The sequence below is a fragment of the Limanda limanda genome, chromosome 9 (genome assembly GCF_963576545.1).
Source record: "Limanda limanda chromosome 9, fLimLim1.1, whole genome shotgun sequence".
Lineage (NCBI taxonomy): Eukaryota > Metazoa > Chordata > Actinopteri > Pleuronectiformes > Pleuronectidae > Limanda > Limanda limanda.
Window position 1 is genome coordinate 14,120,845 of NC_083644.1, and position 19,027 is coordinate 14,139,871.

Below are 19,027 nucleotides of genomic sequence, written 5' to 3' on the forward strand. Positions count from 1 at the left end.
TCATGATCAGAGTCCAAGCCTGAACAGCTCTATGTGTCAATATTTCCTCAGGGTCATAGTGCCACCTACTGATGAGTGTGAAAATGAAGTTGTTATAACATTGTCCAATTGACAAAAAATAGCTCGAGCTACATCAGAGCCTCTACTTGAACAGATCTATTAGTCTGTATGTAATAATACTGATGGCGCAACCTACTGGCCACAGGACATTGTTTTACAACTATAATGCCCCAGTCGGACTGCTCTTGAAGAAAAGACGGTCTGAGACATCTTGGTCCTCATTTCTAATGTCTGCATGGTTTGCGCCAGAGATATTTTTTGTTAGAACTTTTGCCTGAATGGCAAGTTTCTAATCACGTTTTTGGCATATTGACCAGGTTTAACACTTTATTAAAATAACGAGAAACAACCATAATCTCTATGCATTAGAATGAAACATTTAAAAATACAGCTTCAGCAATTAAGTGGTTTTTAAAACTGTATGCCTTTGTATATTCATATATTTTGCAACATGACGGAAAAGCTGTCCTGCTCCTTATTGTCTGCAGTTTCATTGTATTGAATGAACTATTTAGTAGGTGGAACATTTAATCCTACCGACATTGAATTATTTTTAAATCGAACATTTATTTTCCTGTAAACAAAAACTATCTGCTGCATTGGGAGCGAGGTATTAATCACACTTTGTATACTGGATAACATTCCTGATTCTATTTTCTCTATCTAATATGAAGTCACCAATACAACTTGTCTATTTGCACTGGCAGTTTCATTTGAGTCACACCGGTGAAAGGCAAAATAATCAAATGACACATGAAAATACTGAAAAGCATTTATTGCAAAGATGTGTCTGTAATATTTACATAATTAAATGAACGCATTTTTATTGTAGAGTTAAACTTCAGTTCAGCTCTGTTTGAGGAGCTGAGGACGAATAATTTACATCTTCAGAAAGACATCACTAAAAACATCAGCACTGGGACAACTTCGCATCATAGATCAAGTGTGCAGGGTTTTTAAGGAACCTCAACAAAGATTTCCTGAAAAGAAGGCAATCACGTCAAATGCCAAAGATCAATTGGCCTCTATTCATGATACAGGAGGTGAACTGTGGAACACAAAGCTCCAGAAATGCTCACCAGCAACACAAGCCTAGGGGATGTCTTCTACTTAGATAGAAAGGCAGTTCTGCAAGGACGATGTAATTTATTTTCCACCCTTCTTTCTGCCACCTTTTGGTATTCTTCCTTTGGGTTTTGCCCCTTTTCCTTTGCTCCCTTTATCGCGTTTGGCTTTCCTCTGCGTCGCCCGCAGGTCTTTCTTCATTCGTCCGTCTACTACTTTGAAGACTCCCTTGACGCCGGGGGGCCGGCTCACCTTTTTGCCGGTTCCCTTTTTGGTCACGACGTATGTGACTTCTCTCTTTTCCTTCCCGATGCCTGCTTTCTTGTAGATACTGATAGTATGCGGAAAAAACAAGAAAAGCAAAGAAAATTGAGATTTTATTATTCCTAAAATTAACAGTTTAAAAGGAGTTTAAGTTGACTTGGTGTACAGGTGTAAGATCATACCTCTTTAGCTGAGCCATCTTCTCCCTCTCAGTGATGTCCACTGTGTTGACAACTGCCTCCGCCTTCTTCTTTGCAGTCTCCATCTTTTTCAGCATCTGGAAAAGTCACAGAGAAACTAACACATTAAGATACACAAAAATACTTTGAGTGTTTTTGTACATCTTAATAGAGATCTAGCTGCTATAAAGACTTAAATAAACTGTAACCTTTAAATCACATCATTGTGGGTTCATCCTCAACTTACCCTCCTCTTCTTCCTGGCCTTGGCTTCAGCCACTCGTTTGATGGGCCGGGCATCGATCTCCTTCCATTTCTGTTTGAATTCGTCCACCATCTCTTTAGTGACGGGTATTGGCTTCTTCCGGTGTTTACGTTCATCGTCCAGAAACCACTCGGGTACTTCCCATGGCTCGTCAGAGCTAGCAAACCTGGAGAAGCAGACAGTTGTATAAGTGAAAACAATAGTGTGTAGGCATTGATGTGTTTATTTTACTGCTTAGAACACAATAACTAAATCCAGTATTTTCACTGACTCACAAAACAAGCTGTGTTGACGACAACATGTGCAATAGATATTGACCAGTGTTAATAGGATTTTGTAGAAACTGACTGTGTGGCAAGTTTTAAATATGAACCAAGAAAAACCACAAGAATATCTTTCAAAAATTATGTTGTATGTTATACGTGCAGCACCTGGTCACAGATATCTGTAATTAGGAAAAGCACATTATCTTTCATCCCAATGTCAAATTCCTCACATTGAACATTGAGACATCTAAAACTGGCACACAATCATACACGATCCTTGTATTTGCACACATTTTGTACACTGGTGAGTATTTACTGTAGCAGGATGTTTATGCAGGATTGACTCATAATTAACTACAGGTCCCATTTTCACCATAATGAAGGAAAATGTCACCCACAGCAACCCTGAGACTCATATCTATAATTTATTTACACGTTTATCAGCAATAGAGACTGATGATACAGAATACTACAATAAAAAGAGTTTATATACTTGTCAGAGGAATTATTGATTGCTGATCACAGTCTTATTGTGGGTTTATCGACACTGTTAAAAATACAGAAATCTGCTTTGTGAGAGAGTTTGACTCAGACAGAAGCTACGCACACTATGAAGCACCACCCACCTATGAAAGGAGCCGTCCATCAGGTCTCTGGCGGTTTTCTTCGACGTAGCGATCTTACAGCCGAGGGCCAGGCCTTCAGCATTCAGGATCCTGGCTTTCTTACCTGAGGGGCACAAAACATTCACACATCCATGATATTTAACTCTCACTGAAATGTATTCATTTGGTTAAAAAGCTTCTTATGCTGACTAGGGTTGGGTACCGAGAACCGGTTCCAATATGGAACCGGTTCCAATACAACCGGTACCTACCCGGACCGAAACGCAACGGAGATTTCGGTGCCTCATTTCGGTGCCTGAGCCAATGGAAGACTGAGGTCTCCGCTCGTCCCGCCTCCTCACACTTCCGCTCCTTCCTTCACGGGAAGCGGCGGCTCCCGCCGGGCCCCGCGGCTGCCGGTGGACAGACTCTTGTCCCCGCGCTACGTCAGGGCTCCCGTGCAGGTGTGTGGGGGGGGGGGGATCTCCTCGTGAGACCTCTCCCCCGCGCATTTCCTCCGTGGCGGTGCGCCGCGACCGGGCTCCGGGACCGGGAGGAACGAAGACCACGCCGAGAAATGTTTCATAAAAGCGACCGCATTTTAGGGGGACGAAGGCGGGCCGAAGCCTGCCTGCGACAGCCCCACCCGCGGAGACACGGGGGGGGTCTCTGAGTGATGGAAAAGCGACCCTCAGTCTTCATTTGGCTCAGGCACCGAAGGCAGAGTCACGAGTCAGAGTGTGTGTGTTTTGTATTTATTTTTATTTATTTAAGTATAGTGTAAACTTTTGTTAACAGTTCGTATGTTATTCATAGTTTTGAGTTAAAAAGGGTTTTGTATTTATTTATAATCTACTTTAAACAGTTAATATATTTGGCAATAAAAAAAGCCTTTCTTAGTCAAGCATCGTTTTGTGCACTTTTTTGAAAAAAGTATCGGTTCAGGCACCGTTTAGGCACCGGTATCGTTTTAAAAGTATCGGTTAGGAACCGGTATCGGATAAAAACCAAACGATTCCCATCCCTAATGCTGACATGCCTAGTTTAAACTGTAGTTTCTCCAGAACATTTCATCGGAAATATACCCTATTCAAATAGGAATTAACTCACTGGTGCTCTCTACAGGAACAACCTTGAGGTCGTCATCGGCCTCTCCTGACTTCCCAGCATCACCCTTCGCCTGCTTCATCCTGGTAATCTCCCTGGGAAAAAGCAGGTAAATTGTTTGTACATTGGTTATTTGTGACAACATAGAATTTAAGCTTGTTCATTCTATTCAAGTTCTCCTCATCGAATAATAGCATTGAAAAAAAAAAAACAGTTGGACAGGAGGTTTTACTTCTCATCATCGCTGCTGTCGTCTGAGTCGCTCTCCTTCTCAGCTTCCTTTGAAGGTCCCGCCTTTTCCTCCTCTGGCTGAGGAGCAGCAGGAGCAGCAGGAGCAGCAGCTGACACCGCCTCCTCTGCCTCCTCCTCCCCCGCCTCCTCCTCCTCCTCAGCTTTCCTCTTTTGGCCTTTTACTGAGAAAGTAATAATAATAATAAAATAATTTTCAACGATTCCTAGATGTAAGATAACCAATATTCTCCTCATTCTTGTGTCAGTTACCTGTCTGTTTGTTCTGGAGCAGCTCAGTGTGTTGGAGCTCACTCTGTGCGTCTCCTTCCAGATCAATCTCAGAGAAGATGCCCTGCAGAGAAAGAGGGGGTCAAAGGTCAGACATCACACAGAAATGTGCAGTTGTAAACCATGAGAAGGATCAGTAAAGATGTGCAAGAAGAAGCAGAGGAACAGTCGCAATATAACATCAATCTGCAGATCTGTCAACATCCCCCTGACGACAGCAATAGAACACCAGGGGCCTCATTTATAAAAGAGTGCGTATGATTCATACTAAAAGTGTACGTACGTACAAAATCCGGAAATGGCGTACGCCAAAGATAATTCCGATTTATAAAACCGTTCGCACGCACACCTGAACGCAATGTCCCTTTATAAATCACATTCCACTTGGAAACGTTCGTACGTGGATCTTCCTCCAAATCCGCCCTCCACACGCCCACGTTCCACCATAAATGGTCAATGCAAAGCACGGCGTGAATATTAAATAATGCTGCTGACCAATGGGTTTCCACCGTGAGTCCTGACGGAGTCACCGCATCAAGCGATGTGAAGAGGAAGTGAAACTTTCTGACACTGACATCGAGGTGTCTGTTAGTGAGGTGGAGATAAAGAGCGACGTTATGGGACAGCAGCGATGTCACTAATAAAGAAAATACACTGATACTCTGCTGCTGCTGCAGATAACACAATGAGTGAGATCAGAGATCGTTGAACCCTCGCTTCCTCCTCGTCTTTCCAGTCACATGCACACATCGAGCAATTCCCCGCACCGGTGTCACGGCAGTATTTATTTATTTAGAGCATCGGACCGATTCCCTCACATCAGTGGATCCTCATCCCCTCTGGGATATTATTTGGAAAGTTTCCTCATTTCTTATAAGTAATCTCCAGTGCGCTCTGTGCTCTGTGCGCCTGGTGGCTCAGTCCCGTTCACTGCAGCGATCTGATGATACACGCACAGTGTTAGAAGATATTATTAAAACCTATTAATGACTCGGCACCGTAACTCTGCCGTTAAATCGAATCTGAACCTTATTGCTTAAAGTTGTTTTATATTTTTTTAATTAAAAGGCTTGTGTGGAGCAGATACGTCGCGCGAGAAAAACTGTTGGTTTTAATGTAAATGATGAATTGGATCAATAATCTGCTGCAGTTCACCACCTCACGTCTGTGTCGCCGTTTTCCCGTCTCCCCAAAACGCTCGTAAGGGTGGGTCTAAGTTTGCGTAGAAATACGCACATTTTCCCGTCAAGTTTGTTTTTATAAATCCCAACGTTGGCGTGAGAAGTGGCGTACGCACGTTTCAGGCCCGTTTTGTGCGTACGCAACAGTTATAAATGAGGCCCCAGGGCTGTGCATGTTGTGTTGCATTATGGGAAACAAACCTTGCTGAACCAGAGGCTGGTCTCTCGCTCTTTCTTCTCATCCTTTCCCTCCAGCTCCACTAGCAGACCACTGTCCTTCCCTTCATCCTCCTTTTCCTCAGCAAACTGTACTCTGCAAAAACAAATACACAAATCAAAAACTAAGTTAAGGAATTGTTGTGGGTATGAACTATGTGAAATTAAGACATATTCTTCAGAACATGGTGGCAACATGGGCCAAATATTCCCTCTTTGCTTTAACGTTTGTTGAATTTAATACAGTTTACAGATGAAAACAAATAGAAACAAGTCTGGGAATTGGGTCATTTATATCATTAACATGTCCTTTTAAAACATTGAGGGTTAGGGTCATTTACAAGTTAAAGGCTATTGAGTGAATATATTTAGATATAATAGACTTTGTATTGCTTTTTAATATTGAGGATATTTTTCTACACAAATACTTATATTTACAAATGCATATTTTAGGTTTCAGACTGAAGCTTCACACTGAGGCCAGTGTTGCCGTGCTATTACTAAAACTATTGACAGAGGGGTCGACTTAATGTACAAGAGTGGGACTAACTTTCAGTTTGAGACTCAATGAAGATGCAGTAATCGTCTCCCATGTGTCTGAGATGTCAAATCCAAACCACAGCAGCAGCTCGTGTTTATAAGCAGTTGGAAAATTCCTGGTCTGAACAGCTACTTACTTCTTCTTTGGTGCCTTCATCTCCAGCTCTTTCTGTCGCTGCTCCACCTCCTCCATGTCATCGTCATCTAAATCAGAGGCCAGGGACATTTGATCTGCATCGTCTTCTTCATCCTCAGACAGGTACATGTCATCATCTTCATCCGGTAGATTATCCGCCAGCTGCATGTCCCCCTTGGATATATCAGTCAACACCTGATGGAGAGGAGTTAAAATAAGTTGGTACCAGGGAGGAGTTCTGCTGCTTCACAGAGAAAACTGGAGCAAGTCAAGTTTAGTGGCGTTTCCGTCTTCTCAGTGTTAGTTTGACTTGGGTTCGGCAGGGAAAAGGGGGGGGCGGGAGGAAGTTCTTCAAAACAATATGTCAATAAGTCGATTAAGTTACCGTAAAGGAGTATTTAGTTATCTGGCTTCATTAAGCCTGCATTGTCATAGCAGCATATTCTACAAACAAAGAGCAAACTATTACATCAGACAAATACAAAGAAGTTAACACACGTTTCAGGCCAAAAGCAACCGCTGCAAAATGCAGTTCAAACTATTTTGATGTGACACGTTAATGTTTTCAATATATTCAAACGTATTAAATAGTGATAGTGAGCGCCCTCTGCTTGCTCACAGGGCAAACTACCTCAGAGTCTGATGCGCCTCCTTTCTGTATAATCTGAATTCTAGCAGGTCTTTATTGTATGAGTATGAACTTTGAAAAATAAGTGACGCTCTTACGGTGTGAACCACAACAAGCTTATACCACTGCTCCATCATTACAGCACAAGTGGGTCTCATTTATGTCGCAGCAAAGCAAGTTAGGTGATCAGCGTAAACTACCATGGGGATTTATCCAGGTTTAACCCCACAGTTAAAACTGATGTTAGCACACTGACAACAAATCCTGCGTCGGGATAAAAAAAAGAAAAAATCCACGCGGCACCTTCGCAAACCTGGTGGATTAAAGTCTACGTAGAAAACGAGTGACTTTAGTTCAGAGATCACATCAGTTAACGTGGGAAGTTTGTTACCTTTTGCTTCTTGATGGTGCTGAGAGAGAACAGGCATGTGTCATCTGTGTCGGCGATGGATACGCCCGGCAGGTCCATCTTCAGCTCCACCCTCTCCCTCACCTTCCTCCGCTCTTTCAGCAGCTTCTTCTTCTTCCTGATGGAGCAGATAGGAAAAGATGAGACAGTTATACAAATCTGTTTTCTTGAGAAATATCAATTTAGAGAGTGATGAGGAGGATTTCAGACATTTTCACTAAATCCACCTGCAATAATATTACTCTTGGTTTGAGGGTTCTGTTGTTAAGACACTTTTCGAAATGACAATCGAGACAGATCTCTGGTGTTAGATAGACACTATAACTTATCAATCGATTAAACTTTTCCACAAGATGAGAGTTCAGGAAAGACTAAAAAAAGCGCTTCTCATACCGTCTGAGGTCAGACACTTCCTCCGCTTTCAGCTCGGCCAGTTTCTTCTCCAATTCCTCCTCCTCTTTTTCATCCTCGTCCTGCACCTCTTTCTTCTGTTCGGGCTCGTCGTCGTCGGACTTACACTTCTCTTCATCAGAGCTTAAGCTAAAAACAAAGCAGAGAGGATGTTTGATCAGCTGAGACAAATCCTTGCAAGGACAGAACTATTTTTTGTAGATATCTGTGAAGATGCTATAAAGACTTGTTTACTTGAGCTCCGGGTCTTGCTCTTTGGCCGCCTTCAGTTTCTTGGACAGGAATTTCCGCAGCTTGGACCTCCAGCTCAGCAGCAGGCTGCAGAATACACACAGAAATACTTGAGTCAATAATTTTTATCTGCTTTATTTCTATAATAATAATAAGGATGAAGTAACAGCATTGAACAAATGCTAAACAGTGTTTTAATTTGAGATTTCTTCCTACTGCACGTCAAGTTTTTGATGTGTAAGAAACTGTTGTTTTCTAAAAACAAAAACCTGAGCGGTGACAGATCGGGGCTTACCGGAGCTCTTTACGGCCCAAGACTTTGATGTCACTACAACACTCCTTTATCTCAATGCTGGTGGCTGTGTGAGACTCCAGGTCTTGGTTATCGAAGCTGATCTGAAAGACGAGGACAGCAAGATGGGAGAGTTATTAATAAGACTGACTTTTTTGTCTCTTCAATGCATAGATTGACAATTTATTCTCAACTCAAGTTAGACTGAGCTTATGTTCCCCTGATACTTAACCCCATCTTGTTTCCCTCAAATTACTCAAACCCTATGAGAGCAGAGAAACTGGGGATTATGCGAATGTCCAACTAAAGCTCATTATTGAGGCTACATCATGTGATTAAGTGAAACCAAAAGACTTCTTCACTCCAGTTGAACAGCACTCAGTAGAACAGATTCATATCTCGTGGCCACAACTTATTTATCACCTCCCAAATTCCAATGTGGCTACGAGTTAAATAAATGTGAATTAAATTAAAATCAGCCTTCCAAGAATAATTCCTTTGGGTTGGTGACGGGCAGGTGAGTCAAGCATCCGTGTGGATTCGGATGTCGTCAGAGCTGAACTGCGAATCTCTAACATGCAGATATCTCACCTCACTGGCTTTGCTCAGGAAGTCGATAGGGTTCTCAGCTCTGAGAAAAGAGGTCACTGTGAAACTGTGGTAAAGCGTCAGATCTCCGTCCGTGTATCCCTCCGCCTGGAATAGAAGAAGAATTGCTTGGTCAGTAATGGAGACAATTAATGAACCAAAACTAGGCAGTTCAAAGGTCCTCATTTAATTCGCCTTCATCCCTGCAGTGAACTTGCCTTTGGCTTCTTGACAGGCATCAGATCCTTCACAGTTTTGGCCAGCACCTCCACCTCCTTAAACGCATATTTGGCGTCAAAGAACTTGCTGTCGATTTTATCCGGGGCAAGGTAACCTGGAAGGGGGACCAAAAGTTTTTTTTAATACATAGGCTCTCTCTTTAGAGAGTACATTAAAATCCAGTCATCATAAACCGTCCCTGACCCTGACAGACGACAAAGATCTCAGCAGACTCATTCCTGGATGCCTGCGGCTTGGTTGCCTGCACCTTCTTGAAGAACTGCTGGAAGATCCAGAGGAGCGGCTGGTAATCCTTGGAGCGGAAGACCTTTGTGACGAAAGTGCCACCTTTGACCAGATAGTCACAAGCCAGTTTCAGAGCCATGAGCGTCAGGTGAGCTGGAGATGAAGAGAAAAACATGTAGACGTGTTAGGTTCAAATACCTTGGATTATGACAATTTATTGAGACTTTTATAAAAATACTCCTGGATCGAAAACAGGCAAACTGCAGAGGTGCTGTAATTCTTAGGGTAGTTTCTTACAGATTAGTAATAAACCAGTTTGCTGTGTCTTTACTGATACTTAAGTTTTTGGGGTCTTCATTCGAAATTTTGTACTTTTTCCAAATATTCCTAGCGTTGTCGGAACTTGTAATCCAGACACGTGGTCACATGACACTGTCCCAGTGTCCCTGCTTTAGATGAAACCTGTGATCATGTCTGAGAATAACTAATAATACTTAATGTTGATAAAGGATTAAATGTTTTATAACAATTCGTTATTTCATGGGCTGTTGGGACTTAAAGTAATATTAATAATAAATAATAATAAATAACTTAACAATGACATCAAGAATATGTGTTTGAGTCTGTTATAGTTTTTTTTGTTTCCGTCTTATGTCCTGATTCTTTGGCTGTACGTACCTTGAGTGAAGGCGTCATGTGACCAGTTGGCTCCCACATTCGGAGCTCCATCGTTTAACACCACATCCACCTTCCAAGTCTGCAGCTGCTTTTTTATAGCCTGCGTATAAGACACATGGTATATCACTTAAAAAAATCTATTTTAAGAAGAACTAGAATACAGTATGTGATTTTAAAAATGTATAATATTTTGTAAAACTGTACACGTACATTGCATTAAGGAGTAGTGTGGTGTGAAGAACCGAAAAATCCAATATCTTTTTTTTAAATTTCTTGTATTAAACTGATCACTGTTTGAATTTCACCAACTCACCTGTCTGCATTTCTCTGTGGTGATGTCTTCTTGCAGCATCACCACATTAGGAATGGGCTTGATGGGCACCAGGTCAACACCTGACAGGAGGAGACCATTTTAAAACATTCACTTGCATCATCTTCAGAGTTTTCCTGAACAAATAAATCAGACTACAGCAAAAACTATTTTTTAATTAACCAATTAATCCATAGAGTAAATCGTCAACTATTTCCAAATTCAATTGAGTGCATTGATCTGCCAATTACAAAGAATATGTTCCCTTCCAGCCTCTCAAATGTAATCTATTGTTGATTTTCTACATTTTCTTTGATATCAAACTAAAGATCTTTGGGTGCTGGATAATGGGTCAAACAAAGCAAGACATTTGACTTTGACGACTTAAACAACGATACTTTCTGACACTTTAAAAAGGAAGATGAAAGCAAATGTGATCTTAAAGACCATATGAGACTCACCAATAATGAGACTTGACACAGGCATGAAGTTTGATGCTACCTGCAACCTACAAGGAGAAAGGTAATCATCAGTGTCTTTAGTCAGGTTCACAACACACATCGCTCTTTTGTCTCTCTAGGCAAAGATTACACATGCACTTGGCAGTTAATTAGATGCATCTGGCAAAAACCGCAATAAATCCTGTATTCATGAAGGTCATTAAGTTCAGATGTGTTGATTTAACCATGTGACAAGTTTACTGTGGTTAGTGGAGCTTCTGATCCGTGTTGCATTGTACAGTGAGATGTTCCTCAGTGATATAAATAACATCATGAAGGCAGGGTTCCAGAAATCTGACTTAACTGCTCCATTAACTCAGGTGTAATCTCATTTCTACTCATACTATTTGCAATATTTCTAATGGAACACAACGTTTTGGCCTTCACTATGTCCTTGTATTTATGTACAAAGGGTTTTTCTACTTGCTCGTGCGATCATCCTGTGCCACTACAGTGAAAGGTGCACTTTATGTTCAGCTTTTTATTTTATTAATTCTATTACCTTTTATTCTTCTTACATTGTATGTATCCTATTAACATTGTAAATATCACTATTTTTATATTTCCCTATGTTTACTTATTACAACCCATTTCCCCATTGTGTACCTAACAATCTGCCAACTGAGAGTGCATTGACTTTATATGCAGGGTTTAGATCAAAAGAATCTGAGTAAAGATCTGTTTTGACATCATGTCAGCATCACACAAGATGTTTTCCTGCTTGTCACATATCTTCTGTAACTCCATCTGGTTAAAGAGTGATATCTTAGAGGAGGGCTGATGGAACAGTTCCCACATGTTTGACTTGCACACACATGCATGGTTCCCAGTGAGGATGCATTCCTGTCAGAGATGTTGCTCACCATCCTCCCGGAGCAGCACACAGGTCCACCAGGGCTCGGGCTTTCTGCAGGAACTGAAACTTACGGTTGAGCTGGATGAGTTTGAAGGAGGAACGCGAACGATAACCTGTAGGAAAAAAAACACAACACCGGGTTATTCGACTTAACTAGCAAGTATGCTAAAGCTAACATCAAGCTGAAGACGTGGGTTGTGTTTCCTGAGTGACACTGTACCTGTTTCTTTGGCCAAGTGGTAGAATTTATCTTTTCGAGTCTTTCCGACTTTCAGCTTCTTCCCCATGGTTGTTGTTTGACGATCCGCGCTAACACAGAATCTCACACGTTGTCAGGACTCACAGCGGCAGCACGAAAACAAAACACGTGTTCCTGCCTCAGTGCGGAAGTTCACCGAGCCACCGGAACTCTTTCTTCTTCTTCTCAGTTGTTCCCGTTGTTCACAGGACGCTGCTGCCACCTGCTGCCTGCAAGTCCAACTGCATTTAAATTAAGATAAAATAAGATACTCTTTCCTGAGCCCCCCACGATAGAGGAGTGGATAGATATAGTAAATTACATTATGTTATGGAAAGGATTAATTTCAACCTTCGTCTTCAGAAAACTGTGTTCATCCAATTATGGAACAAATGGGTGAGATATGTAAAACCCCTAAGGCAGGGGTGGACTGGGACAAAAATTCAGCCCTGGCATTGTCTGTCAAGACCAGCCCACTACATTATCAGCGGACACCACATAGAAGTCCACAAATCTCGCGGCGTCTTCTCTCATGCATACTACTATTACCACCTAGCTCAAAGATGGCAACAAGAAGGGAGGCCACACACAAACCTCTCAAGCCAAAAGTAAATTGATTTAACTCCAAATCAAGATAGCTCTAACTACGTAGTGGGATGTGTAAAATATGTTACGCGTCAGTGGTGTTAACAGTGTTTGGATGTGTGAAAATAAGGTGTGATGTATGTTGTAAGGTGCAGAAGCAAAGGAAAACAAAGGCTGAGGGCCCCATGCCCCTGGAAGCAGCCTTTAGATCTGCAGCTGAAGCCCAGCCCAAAAGGGCAGGCCCAGGGTGACTTGAGTAAAAGTCTTAAAGTAGCTCATATTAAAAGTTAGTATTACTTTTAAGTATCAAAAGTATCTGGTGTTGAAATGTACTTAAGTATCAAAAGTAAAAGTACAAGTACTAAAATTAAAAATGCAAAGTGCTTTTTATAGTAGGCCTATACAGACACAAAACAACCCAAAATGTTTCTCCTCAAGATTTATCTCAACTGACTGAAAAATGACAACAACAATATGCATATAATGTATAATTTTACCAATTTTGAACCCTAGATGCTGAGGTTCAAATAGTAATGGACCAGTGCATCTGAACTTCTAATTAACTATAAACAAGTGCCTCTTGTGTCTGCCCAAGAACATTAATAAACCACAGTATAACCACTAAAACATTCTGTAAATATCACTAAACATGGACCTCTCATCAGTAGCAAGAGTGATACACAATGCCCCTTATGATAACTCAGCAAAGGGAAACCAGATCTAGGCACACAAAATAAGACACTATCTCTTATCCTATTCTAGAGGAAGTAAAAGTCGTAACAAGATTTCTGAAGGTGAACCTGCGGAGGGATAGACCAACCTCTCGCGCTGCCCCCCCGACGGCAAACACGCCACCGGGACCTGCACATCTCAGGAGGGAGGGGGCAGCGAGTGAGAGAGAGAGAGAGAGGTGCGCCGTGGGTAGAGGCGTGCGACGCCAACCTCCGCTGCTCAAGTAACGAGCCAGTTTGGAGAATGTATTGAAAATTGAAAATGCGCGCTCACATGTCTGCCTCCACTCGCTCATCATTGTCGAGTCCTCCTCGCTCGTCTCCCGGCGCACCTGCTGCTGCTGGGCTGGTGAACCCGGCACCACATAGGTCCGTCAGTTTGGCACATTTAGCAGCCTCCACCTCCAGAGACTCCCGATGCGTTTTTGACTCTTATTATCCATTTTAAGTTTCTGTCTCAGCAGCAGCCCGTCCCGCGACTCCCCCCGCCAATGCCATGAGGTCCCGCCCCACCCTGGTTTGTGTTGTGATTGACAGCACTGTCAGGGCTCTCTGAGCCTGTCAGCCCATGATTGATTGACAATGACAAAAAATAGACTAATAATATGTGTCGATGCTGGCAACACACTGCTAGCCCTCTGTAGCCAATTGGCCGGCCCAATTGGAGGGAATTTAGAGAGGAAGAAGAGAGAGAAAAAAAAACCAACAACATAGGACCAGACCGCCCCACATTGGGTCAACGGCCCACCGGGACTTTGCCCGGTATGCAAGATGGCCAGTCCACCCCTGCCCTAAGGCCAGACTTTGTGGAAGTATTGAATGAATGACCCTGTAATGTTGCCTTGATTTAGCCAGCCTCACCGACCTCTATCCCATTCTCACCCTCTAACATGTTGTTGTTTTTCATTCGGCTTGTTTTTATTCATTTATTTGTTTTTCTCTATTGATCTGCGATTATTGTCTACTCGTACGCACTATACCTCTCCCAAAATGTACAAAGTTACCCAATTTTGAAAAGGTTGACAACAGAAGAAAGAATATTGCCCTTGGGCTGATGCAAGTTTTTGAAAACCACTGTCAAAAAAAAAAATTGTATTATTCCCACAATTGGTTGTGATTTGCTGAGGCTCATTTACTGCAGGTCAATTTCACAGTTTCAGAAACAAGTCCAAAATGCAATTTCCTTCTCTCTCTGTCTGTGTCCTGTAAATATGCCACAAAGGGCAATAAGGTCGACTTTTTGTCAAAAACAATTGATTGCTTAATTAACCCAAGAAATCACTAGACAACTAACACACTGTTTTGAATTAATAATAATGCTTTATTTCAATTTTTCACAGCCGCATGAATGTTGGGGGACAAGACCCTTCTGTGGAGGACACCTCTGTCAGAAGGGTCTGTTTCTGGATCGTGTGTTGATCAGTCCCAGGACAGAGAAGGCACTGGCTGCTGCCGTCACCAAACTGATGGCCCCAATGGCCCGGGTAGCCTGCGGAGACAAAGTGGAACAGAGTTTTGGAAGTTATTTAGTATTACATCGAAGGGATAGCAGGGATCAGAACAAAGAAATCTTAATGGTACAGCATAATTCAGAATAGAATCAATTCCTAAACAGATGTACATATATTAAATATAATAACACATGCATCTATCAAAGAACAAAGAGTGCACTTCTGCTCAATATGTTGCCCACTGAGGAGTTTATATGGATATTTCAATGTTAAACTGGTCAGTGTTGTAAACCATGGTAACCCTGATTTATTCCACCTGAACACAGCTGATATGTTCTCTGAAGATGGAAAGTACAAAAACATTAAACCCAGTTTTGGTCATGCAGGGTTGATGGTCAGATCATAGATTTTTGGTTAGATCAACCCTTAATTGTCGACCCAGAGCATAACTTTAACCTCTGCAGTACTGTGTGTAAATGATTGCAAGTTAATAGATCTCAATGCAGAATAAACTTCTTTGGGTTTTTGGGTGAAGTGTCCCATTACGTTTTAATACATCACTTCCTGTCACCAGAACCAAATGTAGTTTGGGAAGCTGGAACCACATTCATGTTTTTAGTTAAGGTTTTTTTTATGGTCACCTTTGCGTCTCACTGCAGTTTTTGGACAAATGGTGATATTTGACCTTTAGTTCCACAATCAAATATTCAGGAAACCAAAGCAACGGCCCAATGATACAATTCACGTCTTCATAAAAACAGATTAACACTAAAAATAAATTTGACCTTATTTATTTAGAAAGAAATTCAGTTTTAAATGTCCTGCTTGTTCTAAAATGAATTTTTCAAGTGAAATTATGACCTTGGTGACATTAAGGATTCATTGGACACTGTGGCCTTCTGAGCAAAAGTGTTTTTTCCCTAATTACACATGAGACAGAAAGTAAAGAGACAGTGAGAGACCTGCTCGGACACCCCCTCCCCGTAACGCAGGAGGGTCACAAAGTGCTCGCAGTTGCTCCCCAGCAGGTCGTAGGACACTTCCTGGCCAATGAGGACTTGCGCTCGCTGGATGATTTCGGAGATGGGCAGGGGTGTGTGGTTGTGGTCGTACTTGTTGTTGACCCGGTACGAGTCGCTTCCCACCACCTCCTTCAGCAGCTGCATGCGCACCACTGCCTTCCTGCTGAAGACGGACTTCACACTGGACATGGGGGCTGCCTGGCTCTCATCTGTACAGGGAGAGAAGGGCCTTAGAGGATTTAACCCAGTTCTTTTCTCCAAGGTGTAACAGCAAATGATGTATAGGTTGATCTAATTAAAGAGGTTGTCAAAGTTTGGAAGAAGACAAATTGTTTTTTCGGCCTGCGGCCTGCAACAAGTACAGCTGGGTTCAGCCACAACTGTAACCATAATCCAAAATATAGCTGTTGAATGAAAAATAACATCAACCTTATCATTTACAATTCACCTTAAAGTGCAACTAAACCACTTTTACAGCTGAAAGAAAGAAAACATGTATATGGGTATTTAGTCGTGTCATTGATTGATTCTGGTGATGATCTTGAGTTTGAATCTGCACTTTATATGGTAAATATGCATAGTGAAATATGCATAGTGAAACCTTTGGTTGAAACCTTACAGATTGTGGAAGGGAAGTATAACCAAAGAGTGGGGTGAGTAGATAACATATCATTTTATCTAACAAGCTTTACTCTGACTGGTGAAATTTGTCACAATGGCTGGATGAAGGTGGCATGATTTCAAGTTACATTTAAAAATGTTTTTCTTTTTAATTCAGTCTGAATAAGGGGTGCCCACTAACCAACAGGAGTCAGGTTGATGATGTAACCGTCTCCCAGGTAGAGAGCCCAGTGCTGATAGGCTGGTCGGAAGATCTCAATGAGGTCACCAGGCTGGGGGTCACCACAGAGGTCAGGAAGGTCAGGGTCATTGGAAGCCATCTACGACGAAAGCCATGGAGACGTAGTTATGTATTTGATATCACAGATTCATTCTTTTCACGAAAGCTTAATAGAGCAAAGTGGTCGGCATGCGTCATTAGAAACAAGATATTTGGCTGTGAAATAATTATATTAAAATGTTAATATAGGAGATATTATAAGTTACACTCTTTCAAAGAAACATCTGATGGAGGCCTTGAAAACTTTTAAAATAATAAATAATAAATAATGAAAACAAAATTCTATACCTGCAGCATTAAATGTCAAAGGAAATGTTATAAATTACGGAAACTATGACTGTAAACACAGTTTTTTAAATGACCACTGACTCATACGTGTCCCTATTTGAAGGTCACCAGGGTCATTCATACTCCATCGTTCCAAATTTACATTCATTCATCATTAAAACAATTCAGAAAGTAGACTTACAGTATAGTTTTGTTGTTGTTTATCCATCCCACATCATGCTTCCACAAATTCTAAAAAAAGGAAAGAAAGAAGTCACAGGATGTTTTCCAGTCAAACAACTGTCTTTTACCCCCTGGCAGACCAGTACATGGGAATCTGAGGACAGATAAATCATACGTTTGGTTTGAAGTTTTATTTTTTGTACCCTGTTTGTGGCAAAATAACTAAATTCCCAGAGAAAGAGAATGCTGGATGGGATTTTTCACAATGTAAAGGTCACCCATACATACACACCTAGACAATACACACATGAGCTGTTGTGTCACCTATGCTGCAACAATGGCATCAACACAATGGGGAAGCTGACAGAAACATAGTTTGAGCCCAGGTTACTTCACATGAGGAAAACTCACTAGTGAAATTGTAAATTTTCTATCCATGGTTTTTGTTCACAATTGTCTGTAAAGTATTGCCCCAAATCACCCAAAATAACAATTTAAACTGTTGAAATTTCAAGTGCAAGAGTTCAATTGGGATGAAAATGACATTTGAATGAGATGAAATCTATATCTGCCCAGGGGGGCAGTTAGTAAATCCATCTCATCACTAATTTAACATGCTGAGGCCGTGCTGCTGAAAAAGAAAGACACCTATAACATAGAAATACAATATGACATATAAAAATAAAGCATCAGAGACACTTTTAAAATTATGTTATAGCATCATGGTGATTTTTAAAGAGGCAAAGAATTGAAATAACCTCTGACGCTCCGAATGCAGGAGCAATACTCACCCAAACACTAGCAGCTTTTTCTTCCTCACCATTTTAATGCTCCATCATAAATCCACACACAGTCTTTAAAAAAACCATAAGAGAAAAATCCAACGAGAAAAAAGAAAGTTGATAAGTTAAATTCCGAGTTTCTGAGGTGATGCGTGGTTTTCAAATATCTCAAAGCCAAACATAGGCTGGAGCTGGAGGTGTTTCAGTGTCCGCGGCTCTGACTGGTTTGCCACAGAAGCTGAGTTCTCTCACACACACACACACACACGTGTACACAAACAGAGGCGTTACCTCTCGGGCATTGTCCCATTCACAGACTGCTCATGTGAGCATTGTAAGCATGGCTATAGGTAATGGATGGTTAGTTACTGCAGTATGGTTTGGACCAGTGCTTGACCTTTTCCAAGAGAAAAGAAAATGAAATACAGACTGAGTGACCCCTAAACCCTGAGCTGTAGTTGTTTGGACCAATATGTCATGCAGTTTATCACTGTATGTATACCAGTGAGTCTTGGATGGACGTTCAGAAATATATTACGAATATTATTACGGAATTCTTTATTCATGAATTGTAAAGCATCACTGCATGCTTTAAAAAAAAGGAAATGAGGAAACGCATCATTACCTGCTGTACCATATTTTTTCTATCTATCTATCTATCTATCTATCTATCTATCTATCTATCTATCTATCTATCTATCTATCTATCTATCTATCTATCTATCTATCTATCTATCTATCTATCTATCTATCTATCTATCTATCTATCTATCTATCTATCTATCTATATCTTTAAATATCTTTCTATCTATCTATCTATCTATCTATCTATCTATCTATATATCTATCTATCTATCTATCTATCTATCTATCTATCTATCTATCTATCTATCTATCTATCTATCTATCTATCTATCTATCTATCTATCTATCTATCTATCTATATCTTTAAATATCTTTCTATCTATCTATCTATCTATCTATCTATCTATCTATCTATCTATCTATCTATCTATCTATCTATCTATCTATCTATCTATCTATCTATCTATCTATCTATCTATCTATCTATCTATCTATCTATATCTTTAAATAT

General features: G+C 41.1%; 2 protein-coding genes across 2 annotated transcripts; both read right to left on the reverse strand.

Annotated features, from left to right (window-relative positions):
* Window positions 1-818: 818 nt before the first annotated feature.
* ftsj3 (FtsJ RNA 2'-O-methyltransferase 3) lies at window positions 819-12,145 on the reverse strand. Its single transcript, XM_061077639.1, has 21 exons — window positions 11,992-12,145; window positions 11,779-11,884; window positions 10,877-10,923; window positions 10,419-10,498; window positions 10,106-10,205; window positions 9,386-9,580; window positions 9,181-9,296; window positions 8,966-9,070; window positions 8,378-8,478; window positions 8,086-8,169; window positions 7,834-7,980; window positions 7,423-7,558; window positions 6,405-6,598; window positions 5,713-5,824; window positions 4,313-4,394; window positions 4,044-4,224; window positions 3,815-3,906; window positions 2,726-2,828; window positions 1,816-1,999; window positions 1,572-1,666; window positions 819-1,456 (listed from the first exon to the last, which is right to left on the reverse strand). Exons 1-21 carry the CDS (start codon window positions 12,056-12,058, stop codon window positions 1,207-1,209), a joined length of 2,577 nt encoding a protein of 858 aa, XP_060933622.1. The 5' UTR covers window positions 12,059-12,145; the 3' UTR covers window positions 819-1,206.
* A 2,567-nt stretch (window positions 12,146-14,712) lies between these two features.
* Window positions 14,713-17,195, reverse strand: plaat1 (phospholipase A and acyltransferase 1). The gene is made up of 4 exons (XM_061078301.1): window positions 17,169-17,195; window positions 16,601-16,739; window positions 15,739-16,007; window positions 14,713-14,814 (listed from the first exon to the last, which is right to left on the reverse strand). Exons 1-4 carry the CDS (start codon window positions 17,193-17,195, stop codon window positions 14,713-14,715), a joined length of 537 nt encoding a protein of 178 aa, XP_060934284.1.
* Window positions 17,196-19,027: the final 1,832 nt, after the last annotated feature.

Bases quoted from the DNA above. Each gene is read 5' to 3' on its own strand.
- plaat1 (XM_061078301.1), bottom strand. From the start codon at position 17,195: ATGGATAAACAACAACAAAACTATACT. The intron at 16,740-17,168 runs GTAAGTCTACTT...CTTTCGTCGTAG, and splicing joins AACAACAACAAAACTATACT to ATGGCTTCCAATGACCCTGA. The intron at 16,008-16,600 runs GTTAGTGGGCAC...CTCCCTGTACAG, and splicing joins CATCAACCTGACTCCTGTTG to ATGAGAGCCAGGCAGCCCCC.
- ftsj3 (XM_061077639.1), bottom strand. From the start codon at position 12,058: ATGGGGAAGAAGCTGAAAGTCGGAAAGACTCGAAAAGATAAATTCTAC. The intron at 9,581-10,105 runs GTACGTACAGCC...CTTCATCTCCAG, and splicing joins ACATGACGCCTTCACTCAAG to CTCACCTGACGCTCATGGCT. The intron at 5,825-6,404 runs GTAAGTAGCTGT...TTGTTTTTGCAG, and splicing joins ATGAAGGCACCAAAGAAGAA to AGTACAGTTTGCTGAGGAAA.